The 18,728-nt window shown below is 39.1% G+C and overlaps 1 protein-coding gene across 2 annotated transcripts in view; it reads left to right on the plus strand.

Moving 5' to 3' along the window:
- Positions 1-18,728, plus strand: part of mcu (mitochondrial calcium uniporter) — a 51,218-nt gene that overhangs the window by 16,511 nt on the left and 15,979 nt on the right. Inside the window, exon 2 of one of the 2 annotated variants that reach the window (XM_042009965.1) lies at positions 6,920-7,030. In XM_042009965.1, coding sequence (XP_041865899.1) covers positions 6,920-7,030 — 111 coding nt within the window. Of the gene's footprint in view, positions 1-6,916; positions 7,031-18,728 lie in introns of both variants that reach the window. The other variant, XM_042009964.1, reaches the window with a different exon arrangement.

Here is an 18,728-nt window from a genome sequence, read left to right on the forward strand (position 1 = left end):
CTGCATCTCTCCAACAAGTACCAAAGAAGCAGAAGGGTGAATGAACCAGACAGGAAGAATAGCTGAGAGATTAAGATAAGGGCGTCTAAAAGAAAGATGGCCAAATCAGAAAGTGAATCACTTAAACTGAACAATAAGTATGAATTACTTTTATGCAGAGTCATCCAAAAGTCAGTTTTCCAGGTCACACTTATAGCAGGATTTCACACACAGTTCTGATCATTTTTATATACTTCAACATGCAGCGTAAATTTGCTGTGTGAGCACACAAGGACAAAATAAAAATGACCGTCATGCATTAGTGGTGGCCCCTCTCTTTTTAAGACTCCGTCCATTGCACCTCACCCGCAGAGGTTATATCACTTACAGGGAACTAATAGCATTCCCATTCATTTGTCTGCACTTATCTTTCAAACGCATACTGATCCTGGGCTGATATAATGTGCTGTGTGAAAGCACATACCATGTTCTGACCACCCGCCAGGGTTCTGTGTCTTGTTATTACTATAACTAGCCAGCTTGTTAAAGCCAGGCAGAGGTACAGAGAAACACTCTTTCTCTCCATTCTTTTATATTAAAACTTCTGTCTGAGGCATAGTTAAAATCTCATCCAGCAACTTTATTAGGGCAGTTCTCAGGGGTGGATCTATAGGATATTATAATGAATAAATCCATGCTGATAATTACACGTTATGCAAAACTTTGGGTTCTTATCATTGTGTAGAAGAATAAACACACTTTAAAAGGTCTCAATGAAAAATCCAGCTTTGCATTTAAACATTTAAAAGTTCATTATTTTTTATGCACTTGGTTGATTTGAATATTTTTGGAGCCATAATAATGAGAATATTTGTAAGATTCTTTAAGATGTCTAATTATCAGTATATACTGTATCTTATTGGTGCAGAATAATGAAGATTGCACATAGCACAAATGAAAAAAGTTTCAGGCTTGCCTAAAAAAAAATACAAAGCAAACACTTTGGGGATGAATATAAATATCCCTCTAAAATGATACAGCTGTAGCTTTAAACTTCAATCAATTCATAGTACTGTATGTAAACATCATCTCAGCTAAAGCTAAATTTGTTAAAGTAGAACAAAATTGGAGAGGTTTTAGTGCTGACAGTTCAAATGAGGTCTCCAAAATGTCCATTTTTAGCACAGTTTGGCACTATCTGTTCTTGGAGCCATCTAATTGGGGGACCTCAGGTTTTGAAATGTTTTCATTTCAGCAATCTGTATCTATTTAGCAGTATGGGCTGGTTGTGTGCCACTTTTCTCTGCACAAATAAAGAATCAGCAAAGGACAGTGTTTTGTGTGTCTTCACCTAAAGATTTCGCTTGGCAAGTTGAAGATTAGAATATGAAACATTTCTGATGCATTGTGAAAACAAATCCTGATGGATTTTTAAAGAGAAAGTTTTAAACACAGTGAGGAAAGGGAATCTTGGGGGGGAAAAGAGGCACAGAATTTGATGAAAATAACATCTCTCTGACCAAAAAGCTTGAGAGTAGATCGATCATGCTGTGGGATTCTGTTGCAGCCAGTGGGAGGGGGTAACATTACACTGGTAGAGGGAGGATTTGGTTCAATATAATAGCAAATTCTTGAAGTAAACATTATGTCATATATAAAACAGCTAAAAAAAATTATAGCTTCTACAAGAGAACTCTCACTCTGGACTAACTCATGAAGGGAAAGCTGAATGTTTTACCACACCAGTATCTTTATCCTCGTGCCTTCTAGCTATTCAGAGAACCAGAAATTTTGACTAGGACCTAAATAATTACATATACTGAGCATGTATTTGTTGTGGCTTGTCAGCTCTGAATAGATGTGCTGTAATCACAGTGAAACACTGCCTCTAATGAGGACTCCCGCACGCAATCACAACACAGTGCCCCACATAACTTAGCATCTGTGACATCTAAGATTAACCATTAGCTAGACATCCGAGTCTTCTGGACATTGCTGATGAGTCGTTTCCAGTAATTAAAGCTGGTCAGGAACATGCCACTTCATGCATTGCGGAATGTGCAGTGGTGACAGGATGCTGGGAGTCTGGTTCACCGTGGCTTAGAACTGATGTAAGCACTCCAGGATAAGCTGCGGCAGATCAGGTAACACTCAGGTGTTAAACATGCAGACTGACAACATGGGAAGCAGCTATCTGTGATTACAGTTGGTGTTGCTGCAGACGCTGTGAGCTGAGCCTCATGAAAGGTTTAGGTTTGAAACGTCTGTTATCAGTGGGTATGGGTCCCTGAGCAGCATGAAGCTCATAACACACTCTGCCATAAGTCAATCACTAAATCAATACATGGCAGCCAGTGGACACTTAATTTCTCTGTGTGGCAAGGAGTATAAAGCATGTTTCTGTCTTAGTCACAAATGTGCCAAACGTGATGAGGTGTGGATGTATATTATCTAAAATTTGGAGGAAAAAAAACTGAGTCTGTACTCAAAAAACACATCCGGATTTTCTGGCAGCAACATGTTTTTACTCTAGAGATAGTGCAGAGGAAAATCATTGCGAATGTCAACATGAAGAAAATGATGCTTACTCTGTATTAATCCTATTAGACCTCTGATGGTGAAAAATTTGACTTTATCACAGCTGCAGACCTTTTGGTTTTCTATAAAATGTTTCAAAAGTGAAGAAATCAGCATATCAACACATGCTTTTGTCTCATTCATTGAAAACCTGGTATCTGCTTGGAGTTATCTTGCCAGATTTTGCAACAGGTTTATTGCCAAACACTTCTTCAAGGCTATTTACAACTCGTTTGCAGTGTATGCATGGAAATCTTATTTTCTGCTGCTGGCTAGGTAACAAAATGACATGCTCTCTGCTTTATTACGTCAGACTTGCTGCTTTCCTCTCCCTTGCTTGTTGCTTTATTTTATTTTATCCAATATAACAGGTGTTCTCAGTAGGTATTCAACCCGCTGGGACCTTGTGTGTCAAGAGGACAAAGTGATGCAGTTGAGTGCATATACATTCAGTATGATCTAACTCTGTTAGGTAGTATCTAGAAAGAGCAGCTGCTCTCTGTAGCAATCTAATCAACAGAAGTAGATGGAGCCATCCCCTCCACCCCCTCTCTCTGTGTTGCAGGTCTGGTGGCACAGAGCGGTCACAGCATCGGCTGTCAGACACTTCATACAGGTTATACTGTACATACATACAGGAGTACTAAGTCACATTTTCATTGACACAAATGTATATGGGAACCAGTTATTTGCTTTAAAGCAACATTTATATCTTCTAGCTTAGGACATTATGTCATGGCTGGCTTTTGTGTCTTTTTTTTAATAGTTTCTGTCTTTTTCATTGATTTCTGTATCTAATGTGGTGGAAGTGTCAACGAGAGCCAATTTCTTGGCTTTTTGGGTCCTATACAAACTGAAGGGGCTTCATTGTTTGCAGGTTTTGTTGGTGTTGTAGCATTTAGGGCCAATTATAAAGCATTCAATTACCATCAGATATAAAAATGGGTAAATGTTTGTATTATGTTCATTTTGTAGACCCCAGGCTCAATTTTTGCACAACACATTAAACTGGAGCTTATTAACCAAATATATTATTCTACAAGTGTATTGCTGCAGCTGGCCTATGCTGCCAAAAAGAAAATGAGGCCAAGCTTCAGTGAATATTCCACATTACAGCATTGGGAACTCTACAGATGCCGTTCTTTTTTTGCAGTCACAGACTAGAGGAGGCTCTCTTGTCAGTTCACTGACACTTTTCTAGTCACTATAGAATCTTGAGGCCCCCTACGAGCTGATGCTGTATGCCTGGCTTCTCATAGATAAGGAAGAGTCAATAATCCTCCTTCAACATGTGATTTCAGTATGAAGGTGTTTTGGCTATCTAAATGGTGACAACATTGTCTGAAAGTCTTGCTTTAATATTACACTCGCTTCATTGCACATTGCTTCAGAGTATGACAAGTGTAGTTAGATGTTGAAATTGGACTCTTTAGGAACCTAATAGTCTGCTGCCGTTTGTGCACAGTAGACCTCCAAATACAGTTATTAACAATCAAAAGTCTGTTTCATTAGGGTATCCTCAACAATACTTTTAAGAATTAGTTTTGCTTGTTTGCAGTTTTAGGCACTAAGAGGAGGAGGCACGTTATCGCTGCACCACCCCAGGATAGCTAAACTTTGAGCTTGGCTGGTTCTGAACTTCTGCAGAAGTTAACATGACTCTGTTTTTTTGTGGAACAGCTCCAAGATGCACCACAGACTTAATTTACTAAATAGTTCTTTGTGATCTCTCTTAACCCTGGCTTTCGTTTAAATGGACATGTTAAATGTAATTCAGCAAGTTCGAAAGTTGTTAAATAAAAGTAATTGTGTGTGTAATGTGAGAGAAAAGTTATTAAAGCAGATATCGTTGTTGACTAAAGTGATGGACATTTGGACACAGATGATAAGCCATTAGAGTTGCAAACCAATGCCACACCTCTCCAAACTGCTTACAGTTTGAGTGTGTTGGCCCTGTGAAGGCACTGATCAAACCCTCTTGGTACCCGCCTAAAGGTGCATCTCGTCCATCAGCTGCTGCATGCAGAAAGAGTATCCAGCAATTCATGGTCTTCGCTGGACTTATTTGAAGGGATCATTTAAAAAGAATGGCTTGTTCAATTACTTTCTAGCTACGAATTGGAGCACAAACATCTAAACTTCAAACAATATATAAAAATTAAAACATAGAAGTAGTCCTAAAACATAGAAATGTCATATCTTTATAGATTAGCTCTGTTTTCAGTTTTTAAAATGCTTATATAAGGTTCCCTAAGATTTATAATGCGTTTTTGTTTACAACTGGCCATATGTGTTAATCCCTCCAGGCCAATACATTCTGCAAGTTCCTTTATCCAGAGTCTCAAAGAAGGAGCATCCGTATTCTTTCAGCACAGTGCAGTAGCTCTCCAGGCTTGAAGAAGACCAAAGTAAAGTAATTTCATCTGTTTCTTTGTTTGTGCCAAGTCTGCTGGGTAAATTCCAAGCACACAAAGTTTAATATTTAGAAGAATTTTTAAATTAAACAGCTCTGACAAACACTTGATAACATTTTCCCAGAATTTCTGAATTTTTGGACATTCTTATACACAGTGAAGAAGGGTTCCTTTTTCATTTCAACATTTAGTGTAGATACCTGGGAAATCACTGGACATATGATGGAGTGTGACTGGTTATATGTTCTCATCAGCCGCTTATATTGGAGTAGTTTAACTGTGTGTTTATAGTTTGTTTCTGTGACTTCAATCCATCTCATATGTTCATATTAGCTAAACAAGAGCAGAGGTATCATGAAAAGCTCTGTTACTTGAAGAGCTCCTAGAGCTTTTTTAAAAAACCTAAAAAAGGGAATCTAAGGGTACAAACGTGAGAATTCACCAATGCATGATATCCGGATTTTTTTAAAAAGGAAAAATTAAATGTTTACAGAAAGGCCCCACATTAGGTTAGGGAAAGAATATATTTCTGGAAATGTTGTGAAACTTGTTTGGTTTTAAATATGCACACACACTAGTTTTCCTAGATTTTTTTTAGGCCTTATACGTCACCCTTAATGTGTGCGAAAAAGATGTCTGCACACAGGGAGGTGGGAGGAGATGATGATTTGAACTGATTATCATGTTTTCATATTCCTCACACTTGTGTGCTGTAATTGGCTGATGTCTGCGCTTTCTCAGCCAAAATATTGCTGCCTTATGTGGCAAACACAACAAAATGAGTGTTTCTAAAGAGGAAAAAATGCTACAAAACATTAATATTGGGTCAAAGGAGACTGAAATGAACAGATTTTACATGAGTCTTTGCATGAAAAATCAATGACTTTAAAAATAATCTGGGTTTTTCACACTTTTTATTGTTTTTTCTTATCTTTAAATTCAGTTTAGTACATATTTTGGCAGCTTTGCCTCTGAAATATACTGCTGTTGGTGAATGAAAACAATATAATTTTCACACCTTGCATTTTTTTATTGTTATCACTTAAAACTTGCAATCTAAAAGTGTTTTTGATCAAACACCAAACAAGGCCAGACACCAAACAAGTCCTCATTCATGGGTCTAAAATGAATAATAAGCGAGCTTCCCTGGTTGTGTGAAGAGTCAAGGTGCTCTCTGTGTTTAAATTCCACTTTATCTCAATCTAATCTTTCCTTAGTGCTGGGAGGTAGGGAACACCTGAGTGCATGCTTTGAAGGTGAAAGTATTTTAGGCATTCTGCTCTACCATGGCTCTTTGTCATACACTTGTCCACTCACTCACACACAGACACACACACACAGACACACCTGTTTGTACTTCTGTCTGTGTGAGGACAGTCACTGACAAATTCTGCAGCCATGCATCTTAACCTTAAATCTAAAAGACACCCGTACTTCTGAGATTCTTTCCCAAAGTATGGAGCAGCCAGTAAATGAAATCTGTCTTTTAAACAACCACATACAGCTCAACATTTCCATGTTTGCAAAATATGTCGCTGTTAATCTTGGTGCTCGTTGGGTGCAGCAGCTGCAAGCTGGTCATGTCTTTCATCTCTTGGTATCAGTTGCAGCAGCGGGGAGCGACTGACATGCTTTATAAAAGACATGCAGGACATTTCCCTTCATATTCTACTGTCTCACATGCCCGACTTTGATTTCCCAATAAAACAAAAAAGAAGAATCTGGGGCCTATTACAAAAAACAAACAAAAAAAAAAAACACTTTCATGTGATATTTTTTTCAAGCTTCTGCTTGACTCACGGTTATCTGCAGAAGCCCCGATGGTATCTTCAGCTGAAAATGGTTAAAGTTGATGATTTTCATTTGTGTTACTGTAGTTATTTTGTCTGAGCCAGTGATGATGCTACCCAGCTTGACACATTTGTCTCTTTGTATGTTTCCTCCAGCAGGAGGTACTGCCTGCTCCTTTCACCCGCCAGACCATCAGGAGAGCACATGGCCCACGGTCAGCAGCCCACTCCACACTGTTCACTCAGCCTACCACTGCCCTGTCTCCACAGGTTAGTGCTTCTGCATGCTTGTGTGTGTGTGTGTGTGTGTGTGTGTGTTTCTTAAAGAAAATGGGAGGGAAAAAAAATTGTCTCATTCGGGCAGTTATTGATTTCTGTGCCATTTTACGACCTCAAGAGCAAATCCATATTTCATCAATATGAGGTCACTTCTGTATGTGACTGGCTTATTGATGCAGCCTGCTCTGGACAGCAGAGAGCCTCAGCATTGTCAGCTTTTTCTGACACCTTCATCAGCTTTGCACTTGTTAAAGTCATTTCAAAAGGTCAATTTGAAAATTCCTCTGTCATCATGAAGCCAAAATTTAGGTTGTTGTGGTATAGATGGACATGAGCCAGGTAAATATTATAACCTGAGTCATTGTGCCTTCTGAAGCCGCCAACTATCTAAAGATTTTCAGCAGATGGGCAGTTTGTTCTATTTAGATTATTTAAATACATCAAACTCAGTCTAGATGTATTTTAGAGGCTGTTATTTTGCATACTGGGTCATCTGCAAGTGAACAGCTCTAAGTATGTGTGTTTACACTTTTTTTTCCTTAAACATTTCAATAAGCTCAGTTATGAAGCAGGCAGCGTATGAGAGTAGTAAACAAACATTAAATAACCAGTCACTGATGTTGCAGAGCCTAGTATCAATAAACCTTTTCAGAAAAGACATGCAAACTTTTAATTTGTCTTAAGTTTTACTGTAAACTAGTTTCTGAAGAAAAAAGCTATATTTCCTCCAATACATCCACAAGCACTCCTAGTTGCTCTGTTGTTTCTTGTGTCAACTTTTGCTTTGTGTTGGGTTGAAATAAGTCTTTAACACTGCCCAGACATGACAGTTATGATTATGATTATGAGAGTTCTGCTGACAGTTATGAGTATACAGATTTCCTGACACCTCACACATAAGCAAATAAGCTATTTGAATGTAAAAGTTTGAGAAACATTAAAGATATTACAGCCAAAAATGATCAAATTTGGTGATTTAAATCATAGCCTCAATGCTCATTGACTTTCTGTAAGATATGACAGCTGGCTGTTTATATTACACCCATAAAAAGCTTTCTATTTGGTTCTGATGGTGGGCATCAGGGCATTTGGTGCTTCTGCCTCATTACATTTAAATGTTTTATTTTCAGTTCCATGTCTGGGATTTCATCAAGAAAGGAAAGGTATAGGTGAAATGGTGGGGCCTTTTATAGATGCCGTTATGTGTTCAGCATATATTACTGGGAACTGGGAAGGTTAAAATGGAGAAAGTGCACCTATTGAATAAGAAAATTAGAAATATGTGCAATTCAACACTAAAAAATTCTGGCCAGTGACTTCCAGGACTGACAGGACAGATTCTGAGCTCTGCCGCTGCACACACAAGTGCTTTGTCCTTTGTTGCTGCAGAAATTAACATAAGAGGGACGGGAGGTTTCCTGTTGTTTTTCATGAAATAGGTACAGGAACTGATTAAATTTATTTTATTGATAACAATACTAAGAAAACAAATGCACAAGACAAGTTTTCAGCATCAGCACAACTGCTTACTATGTGGAAGCCCAAACAAAATAAAATTCAGTTCAATGTCTTTAAGTCTACATAAAATACTGAGCTGATTGGAAAAGAACATCAACATACAGCTTTTATACCAGACTGTAAAAGACCATTGCAGCTCAGCCATTCTCTGCGGGGACACCTCTGTGACAGAAGCAGACACTCACACAGCTGCCTGGTTTGCCTGGGAGTTATTAAATAAATACTGTAACGAACGATGATCAGTCTGAGCTGGCTGCACCAGGATGCCTTCTTCTCCTCCTGAGCCTCAGCACGCTACTGCAGATAAAGACAGGGTGATTACCAGCAGGCTGCAGCGTGTCTATCTTACCTCCTCCCAACACCACAGCTGATCAGAAACCACACGCCGGGATGACCTAACCTACATTAAATGTGGGTCTTCTACTATTTGGAAACAGTGTAAGCCATCAACACATGTTGTGGCAACATGGGGGACACTTGTTCACCATTTCCTTACTCTTGGTTTTCCACCTGTGCAACAAGTAAGAAGGAATTTAGTCTGAGACGTTGGCTGAAGCAACAGTCTGCTGGTTTTCATCAAAACCAAAGGAGATAAGATATTTTCAATTTAGAAAAATGTGGTAAGCTTGGTGCTGATGTTATTCTAACTCAGGATAAAGCATAAAAAACATGGCACATGCAGTCAGCTTTGTTCCAGCTCTCTGCATTTTTGCTTTTCTCGTAATCCCCATGCTTACACATCTATTACAGATTCTTATACCAATAAAGCTGCCCTCATCTGTCACACCGAGGAAGGGTTTGAAATCCTGCCTGAAAAGAGGTCCATTAATACCATGTTTCAACTTGGGGTAGCTATTAGAACATGGCTGTCCACTTGCAATCAGACCAGCCAGGTTTGAACAGGGACATAATAAGGGTTAGACATACATTTGTAATGATATGAGACATTAAAGTCTCAGTATCGAGTGTTATATGTTGTTTCTGATATATTCAGCCAACTGTTGATTAATAATGGGTCCCATTTAATGGAGAAGCCTTTGAAGATTGATGAGGCCTCTGAATGACAGGCTCTTGGTAAAATAATACCAGAAAAAAAGATCTATTCAGATGCATTCAGAAATGTTCAAAGCAACCCTTCCACAGTGCTGTCATTGTTTTGATTCTGTGTTGTTGACATGAAGCAGCTGTTTGTGGAAGCCAGTTTCTCCCATCACATCTTGTAATGGATGAAATGAAATAGATGTGTTGTTACTGCCTACAAACCAAGCTTAATTTTTCTTTAGTTGTAAATTGAATTGTTTGTCATATGGTTTGGGGCACTTATTGCTGCAGTTGCTCTCTGCAGTGCCTCAAAATCAGAGATGTCATCTGCAGTCTGCAGCTTCTGTGATTGTCACCCACTTAGCTTTAAGATATGTATTGTTCAACATTCACTAACTTTTGATCCATGTCACAGCTCCCAGTAGAACATGACAAACAGTCAACAGATCCAGCATGGCGACATCTCGCCCTTACAACTTTGTCCTTCCTTTGTCTCGTCTCCAACTTGGCTTTGTCAGACCACAACTCATTTCACTTGGTATTCCTGTGAGTACCGTCCAGATAGATTCCAATAAGGCAGGCGCATTATGTTAAAAAGATCAGCTCAAGGTTAAGTGTGTATATTTTTCCCCAGGAAATGCACTTGGCCCACCAACAAACTTGCACGGGATGAAAATTTTATGATGAGAAGAGGATATTTGTTCTTTGAGTGCTTGCAGTCCTTACGCCACAGATCGTAGTGCATTACCGGATCTCTTTGTCTGTCTCTGTGCATTGTGCATTTGTGCTGTAACTTGGATGGGAGGCAGTTTACACGTCCATGCATTGTTTTTGTTGGTGCATGCGTTTGTGTGTCATGGAATTGCATGAAATAGAAGAAGCCACCATGGGTTTGCACAAGGTGGGGACGGCTTTATAGTGGAAAATGAGCAGTCTCTTTTCGGACTGTTTACATTTTATGCAGTGGGCTTCTTGGAAAGGTGCTGGGATCCGGTTGGTGAATGACAACAAAGGAAATGTATACATCACACATATGCTGCTGGTTAGTTAAAACATCTGCCACGGGCTCAAGGTCTTGTTCACAGCATAGTTGATAGGGAGCTAGCTAATTGTCCCGAGTGTCTCTTCTGCTGCCATGTATCCTCCAGAGAGAGCTGTTTTTTTAGAGGGCAGGGGAGGGAGTAGGCAAGGGAGACACAGCAGGGAGTGTCTGCCTTAACAGGTCTTCTTGCTTCTGCTAAACTCAGGATTATATTTCATATATGCAGTGAAACAAGGAAACAGTGATGCAGTACATAAGTTATAAGCAACATAAATCATGTTGCATAAACTTCTTCGAGATGACTCTAAACATGCTTACGGCATCATCTGGGATATGTGGTTTGCACTGTTAACACTTTTCCTCCTCTTTTTTTCTCTCTTTTTCTATTTCTGTGCTCCTGCATTGCTGCAGCACTGTACACTTGTCTCCTCCTTGGCCAAGCCAGCAATCCTTCCCTCCCCCCTTCTGTTGCTCCTTGGCATCCTTCAGTTTAACTGCAGCTTCCCAAAAGGCCTGTTGGGTCACGGTTGTATACACAATCGTGTGCGCGAGCACAGAGCCACTTTCAGCAGCACAATTTGTGCATGAACCTCTCAACCCATCTGCGACTCAGTTCCCCCAGAAGAAGAGCTGTGACAGTTGTCAAATGTCAAACCGACACATGAAGGGAGAAATCTAAATAAGAAGGAAACAAGTTGTTGGTTCCTCGCTGGAGCCTGATTGATTCAGCTCATGTGACTCCATGTGTATGGGTTTAAATTGCAGAGCTCAGGTGGAGTGAAGATGAGATCTGTAGTCGAGGAAGATGTTCAGTAAAAACAAAAGGGTGCAACAGTCAGAATGGCAGCTGATATAGATGTAGCATAAGAGTAGTGCCCTGAAAGCATCATGATGACTGCAGTCTGCAGAGCTCAGTCACTCTGAATCTTGTAGTGACTCACCTTTTCACCAGAACTTTACATCCCGAATTGATCTCTGTTTTCTTGACAAATCATGTTTCCTGCTCTGTAATTTTCCCCATGAAGGCAGAGGAAACAGATCAGCGAAGAATAACAGTTGTTCAGTTAGTTCAAGGGTTTATTGCTCTTTCTTATCTCTGCGTGGGTCGGATATTGTCAGTAATCTGCACTTTGTACCAGTGTTGTACAAGAACATAATAAAGACTTTTTTACACAGAAAGCTCATTGTACAATCTTGCATCAGGGTGCATGGGAGTTGGGAAATAGCTGGTAACTGAAGACAATAACAGGTGTGTTATGAGGAGTGCCATGACAACAGTTTGTCTCACTATTTAAATGTCTGACATGACCTGCTCTTGCAGAGCTAACAGACTCCCTCTTACCCTCAGACATTTGTTTAACTCTGAAGCACAAGCAGCTGTATTTAGAGAACATTGCTCTCTGTAAATTTCAAGCACTTTCTCTCCTTTTAATGGTGTGAAGTCAGCAAAAGCTTATACATTGAAATAACTGCTATGATATCTGAATTTGGAGCTCATTGCTTAGTAAGAACTGAATTTGTTTGAATATCTCAAAAGTATTAAAATCTTATTTGTTGCTTTTAACTGTGGCCAATAATTTTGGATAAGCTCTTAATAGAAAGCATGAAAGCTTTGGTTGCTGATGTTGTCTCAGTTTGACATATGCACTTTGGATAAATGAACATTTAGGTTTAAAACATTTTTAAAAACCAGCCAAACATTTGCTCTACATCATCAACATTTAAAGGGGTCAGAGGAGAAGTGTGCAGGAGTTTTTTACATGAAGATGGATGGAGTTTAAAAGTGTGTACAGTTAACCTCAAATGGTCAAGCTGGGGCTAATAATCAAAGCTGATAAACTGAAAAGATCAATAGAACCTGCAAAAGGTCTGTCATGATCTCTTTCTATACAGTGCTGGCTGCACCACAAGGTCAGGGGAATTTCAAAGCTCTCGATTTTCTTTATTTTTTTTTAAATTTTTGTCAGAGAAAAGAAAAGTCACATAAAAGTGGATTGCAGAAAAGCACAGCTGTCACTCACCTGTGTTCAAGCTCTGTATGAATTCATTTGTTTTTCTCAGGGGACAAAAAAGTTACTGCCGTTCAGTGTCTGACAACAGTTTGAAAAAGCTCCAGAGAGCTCCATCAGGCTCGTTCTGTTTTAATTAACGCAGCTCTTAATTAGGATGCTGAGTCCATTCTTGTAATTGTCAGTTGAGTGGCAGTACACCATTAGAGCAGCCATCAAAGCTGTTATCAGGTCTCAGGTGTCATCTGTCAGCAGAGAAGAAGCTAAAAACATAAAAAGGCTGTTTAAGTTTGATAAATCAAAACTTCATGTCAATACGGAAAGTGAGTAAACAAACATGAGAAATGTGTAATTTGTTGCTTTTAATACAAATGGATTATTATTATCTGCTCAGTAGGGTTTGTAGCTGTAATGAGTCACTATAAATTATCAGTTTCATTATGAGTTTTCTTTTTCTGTAAGTTTCCTTTGTGGAGACAAAAATGCAACATTTCAGCAAAGTATGGCTTCCTTTTATTGCTTTTACTGCAGTTTATTGTGTTTTGGTGCACGATAAAATGAAGTGAGGATATAAAAGAAGTGTGTGTTTGTGGGTCCCACATGAAATGTCACCACTTTCAAATCAAGGTGTCAGAACTCCTGTAAATGTACAAAAACCTTTCTGCACAGAAACATTTGATGAAATAGGTTTCTGTCTAATTTTAAACATTGCATTACATCAAGTACCCCCTCTCTCTATTTCTGCATGTTTGTCTGAGGTGGATATCTTGTGAGTGATCATTAAATCACTATGAAGAATTTAAAGAGGAGAATAAATTTTTCCCTGAGGTTGCTAGCAGACATTGTTTGCCAATGCTTCTTTTATGTCAGCAACACTGTGTGGAAAAAATGAATGCCAGTCTTAAAAAATAAGAATAAATTGGAATATATGATAAACTGCTACCTGCTGGACTTAATTAATGCCTCCTCTTCTTAATGCTTACCCTCAGTTATTGTCATTTTTAGTGCTCTCAAGTGAAATGGCTTATTTTAAGAAATGGAATTTTAAAATGATGATGGCATCAATAACAAGTCTGAGGACTAACTGTATCCAACAAAAGCTTAAAATATCATAATGGAGAAATGTATTACTGGAATAAAACTGGTATGTTGGTTACAGTTTTGTCGATGTTAAGTTCAGCTGACTTATTTCGATGGTGATGATACATCTCTTTATGGACATGAACTCAAATGAGTGGAAAACAGATCATGTGGTGGTGGAGGAACCATCATGGTAGGAAAAGCCCCTCCATGGGATGTACCACCGACAGATAACTGAAGTGGCTGATATCGAGAAATCCTACCAATGCCTACCAAGGGTTGGACTGAAAGACAGCACAGAGGCACCGATCATAGCTGCACAGGAGCAGGCCTTGAGCACCAGAGCAATAGAGGCTCAGATCTACCATACAATATATATATATACACACACACATATATATGTATATATATACACACACATATATAAGTGGATATATGTCAGATTGGACTAAAAACAGTTGAGTAATTTGTAAGCAAAAATATCAGTGAGCATTTACAAATCTGAAAAATATAAACAATCACCCCCACGAAACAAGGGCAATGATGCTAAAGACATGTTTTACTTGGTTATATTTGGCTCTCCCATCTCATTCCGGTTTCACTTACATTTTCTAGGTTACCACAGTAACCAGTTCAGACCAGACTCTCTCTCTCTCTCACTCTCAAAATAAAAAAAAACCACAAACTTATCTCTCATTTTAACCACCCTTAAAAAATCAAGGCTGTTGTTGCCTTTCTGGTGACATCAGACTGAATTATGACAACAAACTAAACAATGAAAATTTATTATCCGTTTATTAATTTCCATCTGAATCTTTTATCGTTACCTTTTTTATAATATTTCAAATTAAATTTATTTTGACTTTTATAGTAATTGTTTATTAAATGTGTATTTAATTTTTGCAACATACATCAATCCAAACACTTTATTAATTAATATCTATCTAATGTGATCCATCTTTTTCTATTACTTACATTTTCTAAGATGTAAAGGCTTTGTTAAATTGTTGATGCAGAACCATCATCCCATATGATTTAACTTTAAAGGAAGCAGGTAATGCGATGTAAATAAGCCACCCAGTCTCATGTTAGATGCTGTGAAGCAGAAATTTGAATATGAATCCCTTCCTTTTGGTAAATTTTGATGGCGGTTGAAAAATGGTTTTAGTGCTTGATCAAATACAAGGCAGTTTAAAGTATTCGTTGGGGATCCACCTCCCTCTTATTAATGTTCCAATGGCATTATGGCTAGATAATTTTCAGTGCTGTGTGAAAGTATTGCGTCATCCAGCAACTCTGTATATTTTTGCTTCCAAAGACCCAGACTTTATTTTAATCTTTTAAAATGAACTTGAGCTATAGTTTTCCAGTTTTTGACTGAATGACATTGGACATTTCATTCATTTCCAGTCCAGTGCTTGTAGCAGTTTTCAGAGGCATGAGTTCTTTGTTTGCTTAGACTCTTAACACCAACATAAAAATCACTCAAGCATAAAAAAGGTTCCACACTCAAAAGATGAACCAGTGTCCATTTATACAATTCTGAAATAGTATCTAGGCCTGTCACGATAACAAATTTAGCTGTACGATAAATTTTCTCAGAAATTATCGCGATAAACGATAATATTGCGCAAAGCGCTAATGTGTCATTTTGAGACCATTCTCAACTAATATAATAATAATAATGCAAGTACACATTTTCAAAGATCAATAAACTAAATAAATAAAAGCGCCTTTTTCACATAAGCCGGGACGCCGGCCCAAAAGTAATGCAGCCCACTGGGAATCCTCCCAAACCTCTCGATTAGCCGGCATTGCTCTTAATGTGTATTTTGTCAAATACGCTAGTGTTAACCATTCCCGCTTCTTATCCGCCGATAGTAGTCGGAGGACACGGGGGAGATCCGTCCTCTCCAGGGCCGAAGTGGAGTTGGCTTCGGGGTTAACTCCCAATTACTCTCTTCTCTCGCCGCTCACGGCGTGGAGCACCATAAAAAAAAGGAAACAGCGGTTGTGCTGAGAAACGGCTTTATTATAACGCACCGTTATTGTTTTTCCTGACTGTTCTGCCTAACCGCTCCGTCTCTTCTCTTCACACCTTTTCTTCTTCTGCTACTCTCGTTCCTCATAAGCTCTTCTTCTCCTCCCTCTGCGCTCACGCTCACTCTCACACGCACTGAGCTGCTGGATCGCACACACAAAGTTAGACACATCGCACAACACTAGTATATAGGCTGACTCTATTTGCGTAATGTGCCTGCGGATTACAGGGGTTATTACGGTAGACCAGGAAGTGGGGGCTTTGTACTGACGTCGTAAGCTAGATGTGTGTGTTCTGCTTACATGTGGGGAGCAGCGAAATGATAAAAGAGGAGGTGCTTGCATCTATTATTTCTCCATTCGACTTATTTACATATTTCAGCATGAGAATCGGAGGTTTAGCGCGAGAGCGTGAGAAGCCACTTAAATGCGCAAGTCTCACGGCCATTGCGTGTTGGCAGCCCTGCAAAACAAATGCGGCTTACCGGCTCGTGCTGCAACATGCTGCAGTCAAGTATGACACCAGAGAGATCACTCCGCAACAAACCAGAGCGTTGAGTCGAAATACGCCATAGTGAAACCTATTGTCATACACAGTTTATGGTAAAGGGGGGACTAATAAAAATTATCGCGGCCGGCAAACTTATCGTGCTCTTATTTTCTTATCGTTCAATTAATTGACTTATTGCTTATCGCGACAGGCCTAATAGTATCTTTAGATACTTTGTTATTAATCGCTTATTGCAAAGACATAATTTGTTCTCATCTCTTTAGCTGCATTTATAAGGAGTGTAAAAGAAAACAGACTGATGCAAAATAGTATTTTTGTACCAACAAAGGAGCCTTAAAGCTGGGCATTTGCCACATCTCTGCATGCTGTGCAGTGGGTATTTAAACAGTTGTTCAGAAAATAGGACAAACAAAGAAGTGGTAAGCCAAATAAACTAATTACAGCTAGTGAAAGTGATACCATTCACAAAAAAAAAAAACAATACAACAAACACCTGCCACAGGACCTGAGAGATGCATCTAGACCTTCAGTTGATCATCTATTGTTTCTCTCATTCTCAATGGAAAGGTGGCTGTCAAGAAGCCATTCTAAGAGAAGGCGAACAAGGGAAAAAAAGGCTAAAGTATGCCAAATGACACAAGAATTGGACTGAAAATCAGTGGCAACAGGTTTTATGGAGGGATGAATCCTCTCCAGAGCCTGGACTTCAATACTATTAAATGAGTGTGCTCATCTTGACAGAACAGAACAAAAGGCAGCCAACATCCAAAAAAAGAGTTTTGAAATATCCTTAAAGAAGCCGGGATAAGTATTCTTGATGACTACTTAAAGGAATTGCAAAGATGCTTTTTGGCAGTTTAGGTGTTTATACAATTTTTCAGTGACTCTGTAAATCTATTTCACATTTTCCTGACAACATATAAAGAAATTAGGGGTGGTTCAACACTTCTGTGCAGTACTGTAAGTGTGTATAGATGTAAACTGGAATTACTCTGACTCTGATCTGTGGTTGGAAAAGGAAAAAGGTAAAAACAAAATAAGCCAAACAAATTAATAAAATGTGTGTGTATAGTTAAAAAGCATGTTAGGGAAGTGTATAAAGGTGAACTGCAGTGCCATTATAGGGCTGCCTTCATCCCAGTTAATACCTGTGATCAAGCAGGGGCAATGCTGCATCTGGCACCTTGACAGGGGGGACACTCTACAGTGATCACAGCAAATCGGTTAAACCCCAAATTTGCAGTGATGATAGCTCTTTGAGATAAAATTTACATCATATTTTTCAGCTTCATTTTGCTGTTTGACTTGAAGCAATTTGCAACCATCCACGTGAAGCAAAGCAGAACTGCAACACTTACCGTAGTCCCCTGTAGGAGGAAATAAGATGGGGAGCTGTGGCCGCCCTTGCCCAAGTTCATTTGCTAACATACAAGTGGGATTTAATCCTGCAGGGACATACGGAGGACAATACGAAGAAAGAATAGTAACAGAGGGTTTAGCAGTGAAGGGGACCCTCAAAAAAAGATGGAGAATCAAATTGCATTCAAGCAGGAAAGAATTATGGAGGAAAGGCAGCACAATTAGTGGCATGCAAATTGTGATGTTTAAGATGGTAAATGAGGTTAAAGAGATATGGAGACTGTTTTTGTTAGAGCATTACGGAGGTCGTGTCACTCCTTTTCATATTAGAATATGATATCACATGGGAGAAAGAAAGGGCAGATGGAAGATGGATAGCTGGAGGGGAAATGAGAAGGGGACAAATCTTTTGCAATGGCGTCCACTATTAATTTCAGCTAAAATCATTAGGCTTGTTTCAGAAATTCCAGACTTGTGATGTCTATGAGTCAGTGTGATGTATTTGGTATGACTTCCAGAGCTGGTGGAGCAATGGCCTTCACACCCAGTTCATACAGGAGGGAATAGGATGCTACCTAGAACTGTAGAAACATCAGAAAGCTGGACTGTCTGCTTATTTGACCGCTGTGACTTCCACTCCCATTGCCCTGCAGGTGGGCAGAATAACAGGAGCTTCACAGAGACCGGCCCGCTTTCTGCAAACTATCCAAAGTGTGGATGACAGCAGGCTGCTTGCAACACGGCGCTATGGCACAGGAGCAGTGAATATTTGATGCTTATTGTGAATGGACTTGAGTAAGACGTTTGTTATTATTACAACCAGACAAATACAACCCAGATTTAAAATTCCACACTAAGTTTGTTTCCTGGAAAACAGCAGTTCTCTAAGAATTAAAAATAGTCAGCATTATTTGTCTTTAATGCTGATATAATGTCATGTTACCCACTGCAATGCTGAGTACCCAGGCACTGGAAACAATAGAGAAGCATAAAGCACATTAGTGATGTCACTGATGTAGCCAGGAGAAGTAAAGCTGTAATTTCAACCTCAGTTCTTGCATGTTGAGGTACTCTACCCTGTAAAACCCT

The sequence above is a fragment of the Melanotaenia boesemani genome, chromosome 16, assembly GCF_017639745.1.
Source record: "Melanotaenia boesemani isolate fMelBoe1 chromosome 16, fMelBoe1.pri, whole genome shotgun sequence".
NCBI lineage: Eukaryota > Metazoa > Chordata > Actinopteri > Atheriniformes > Melanotaeniidae > Melanotaenia > Melanotaenia boesemani.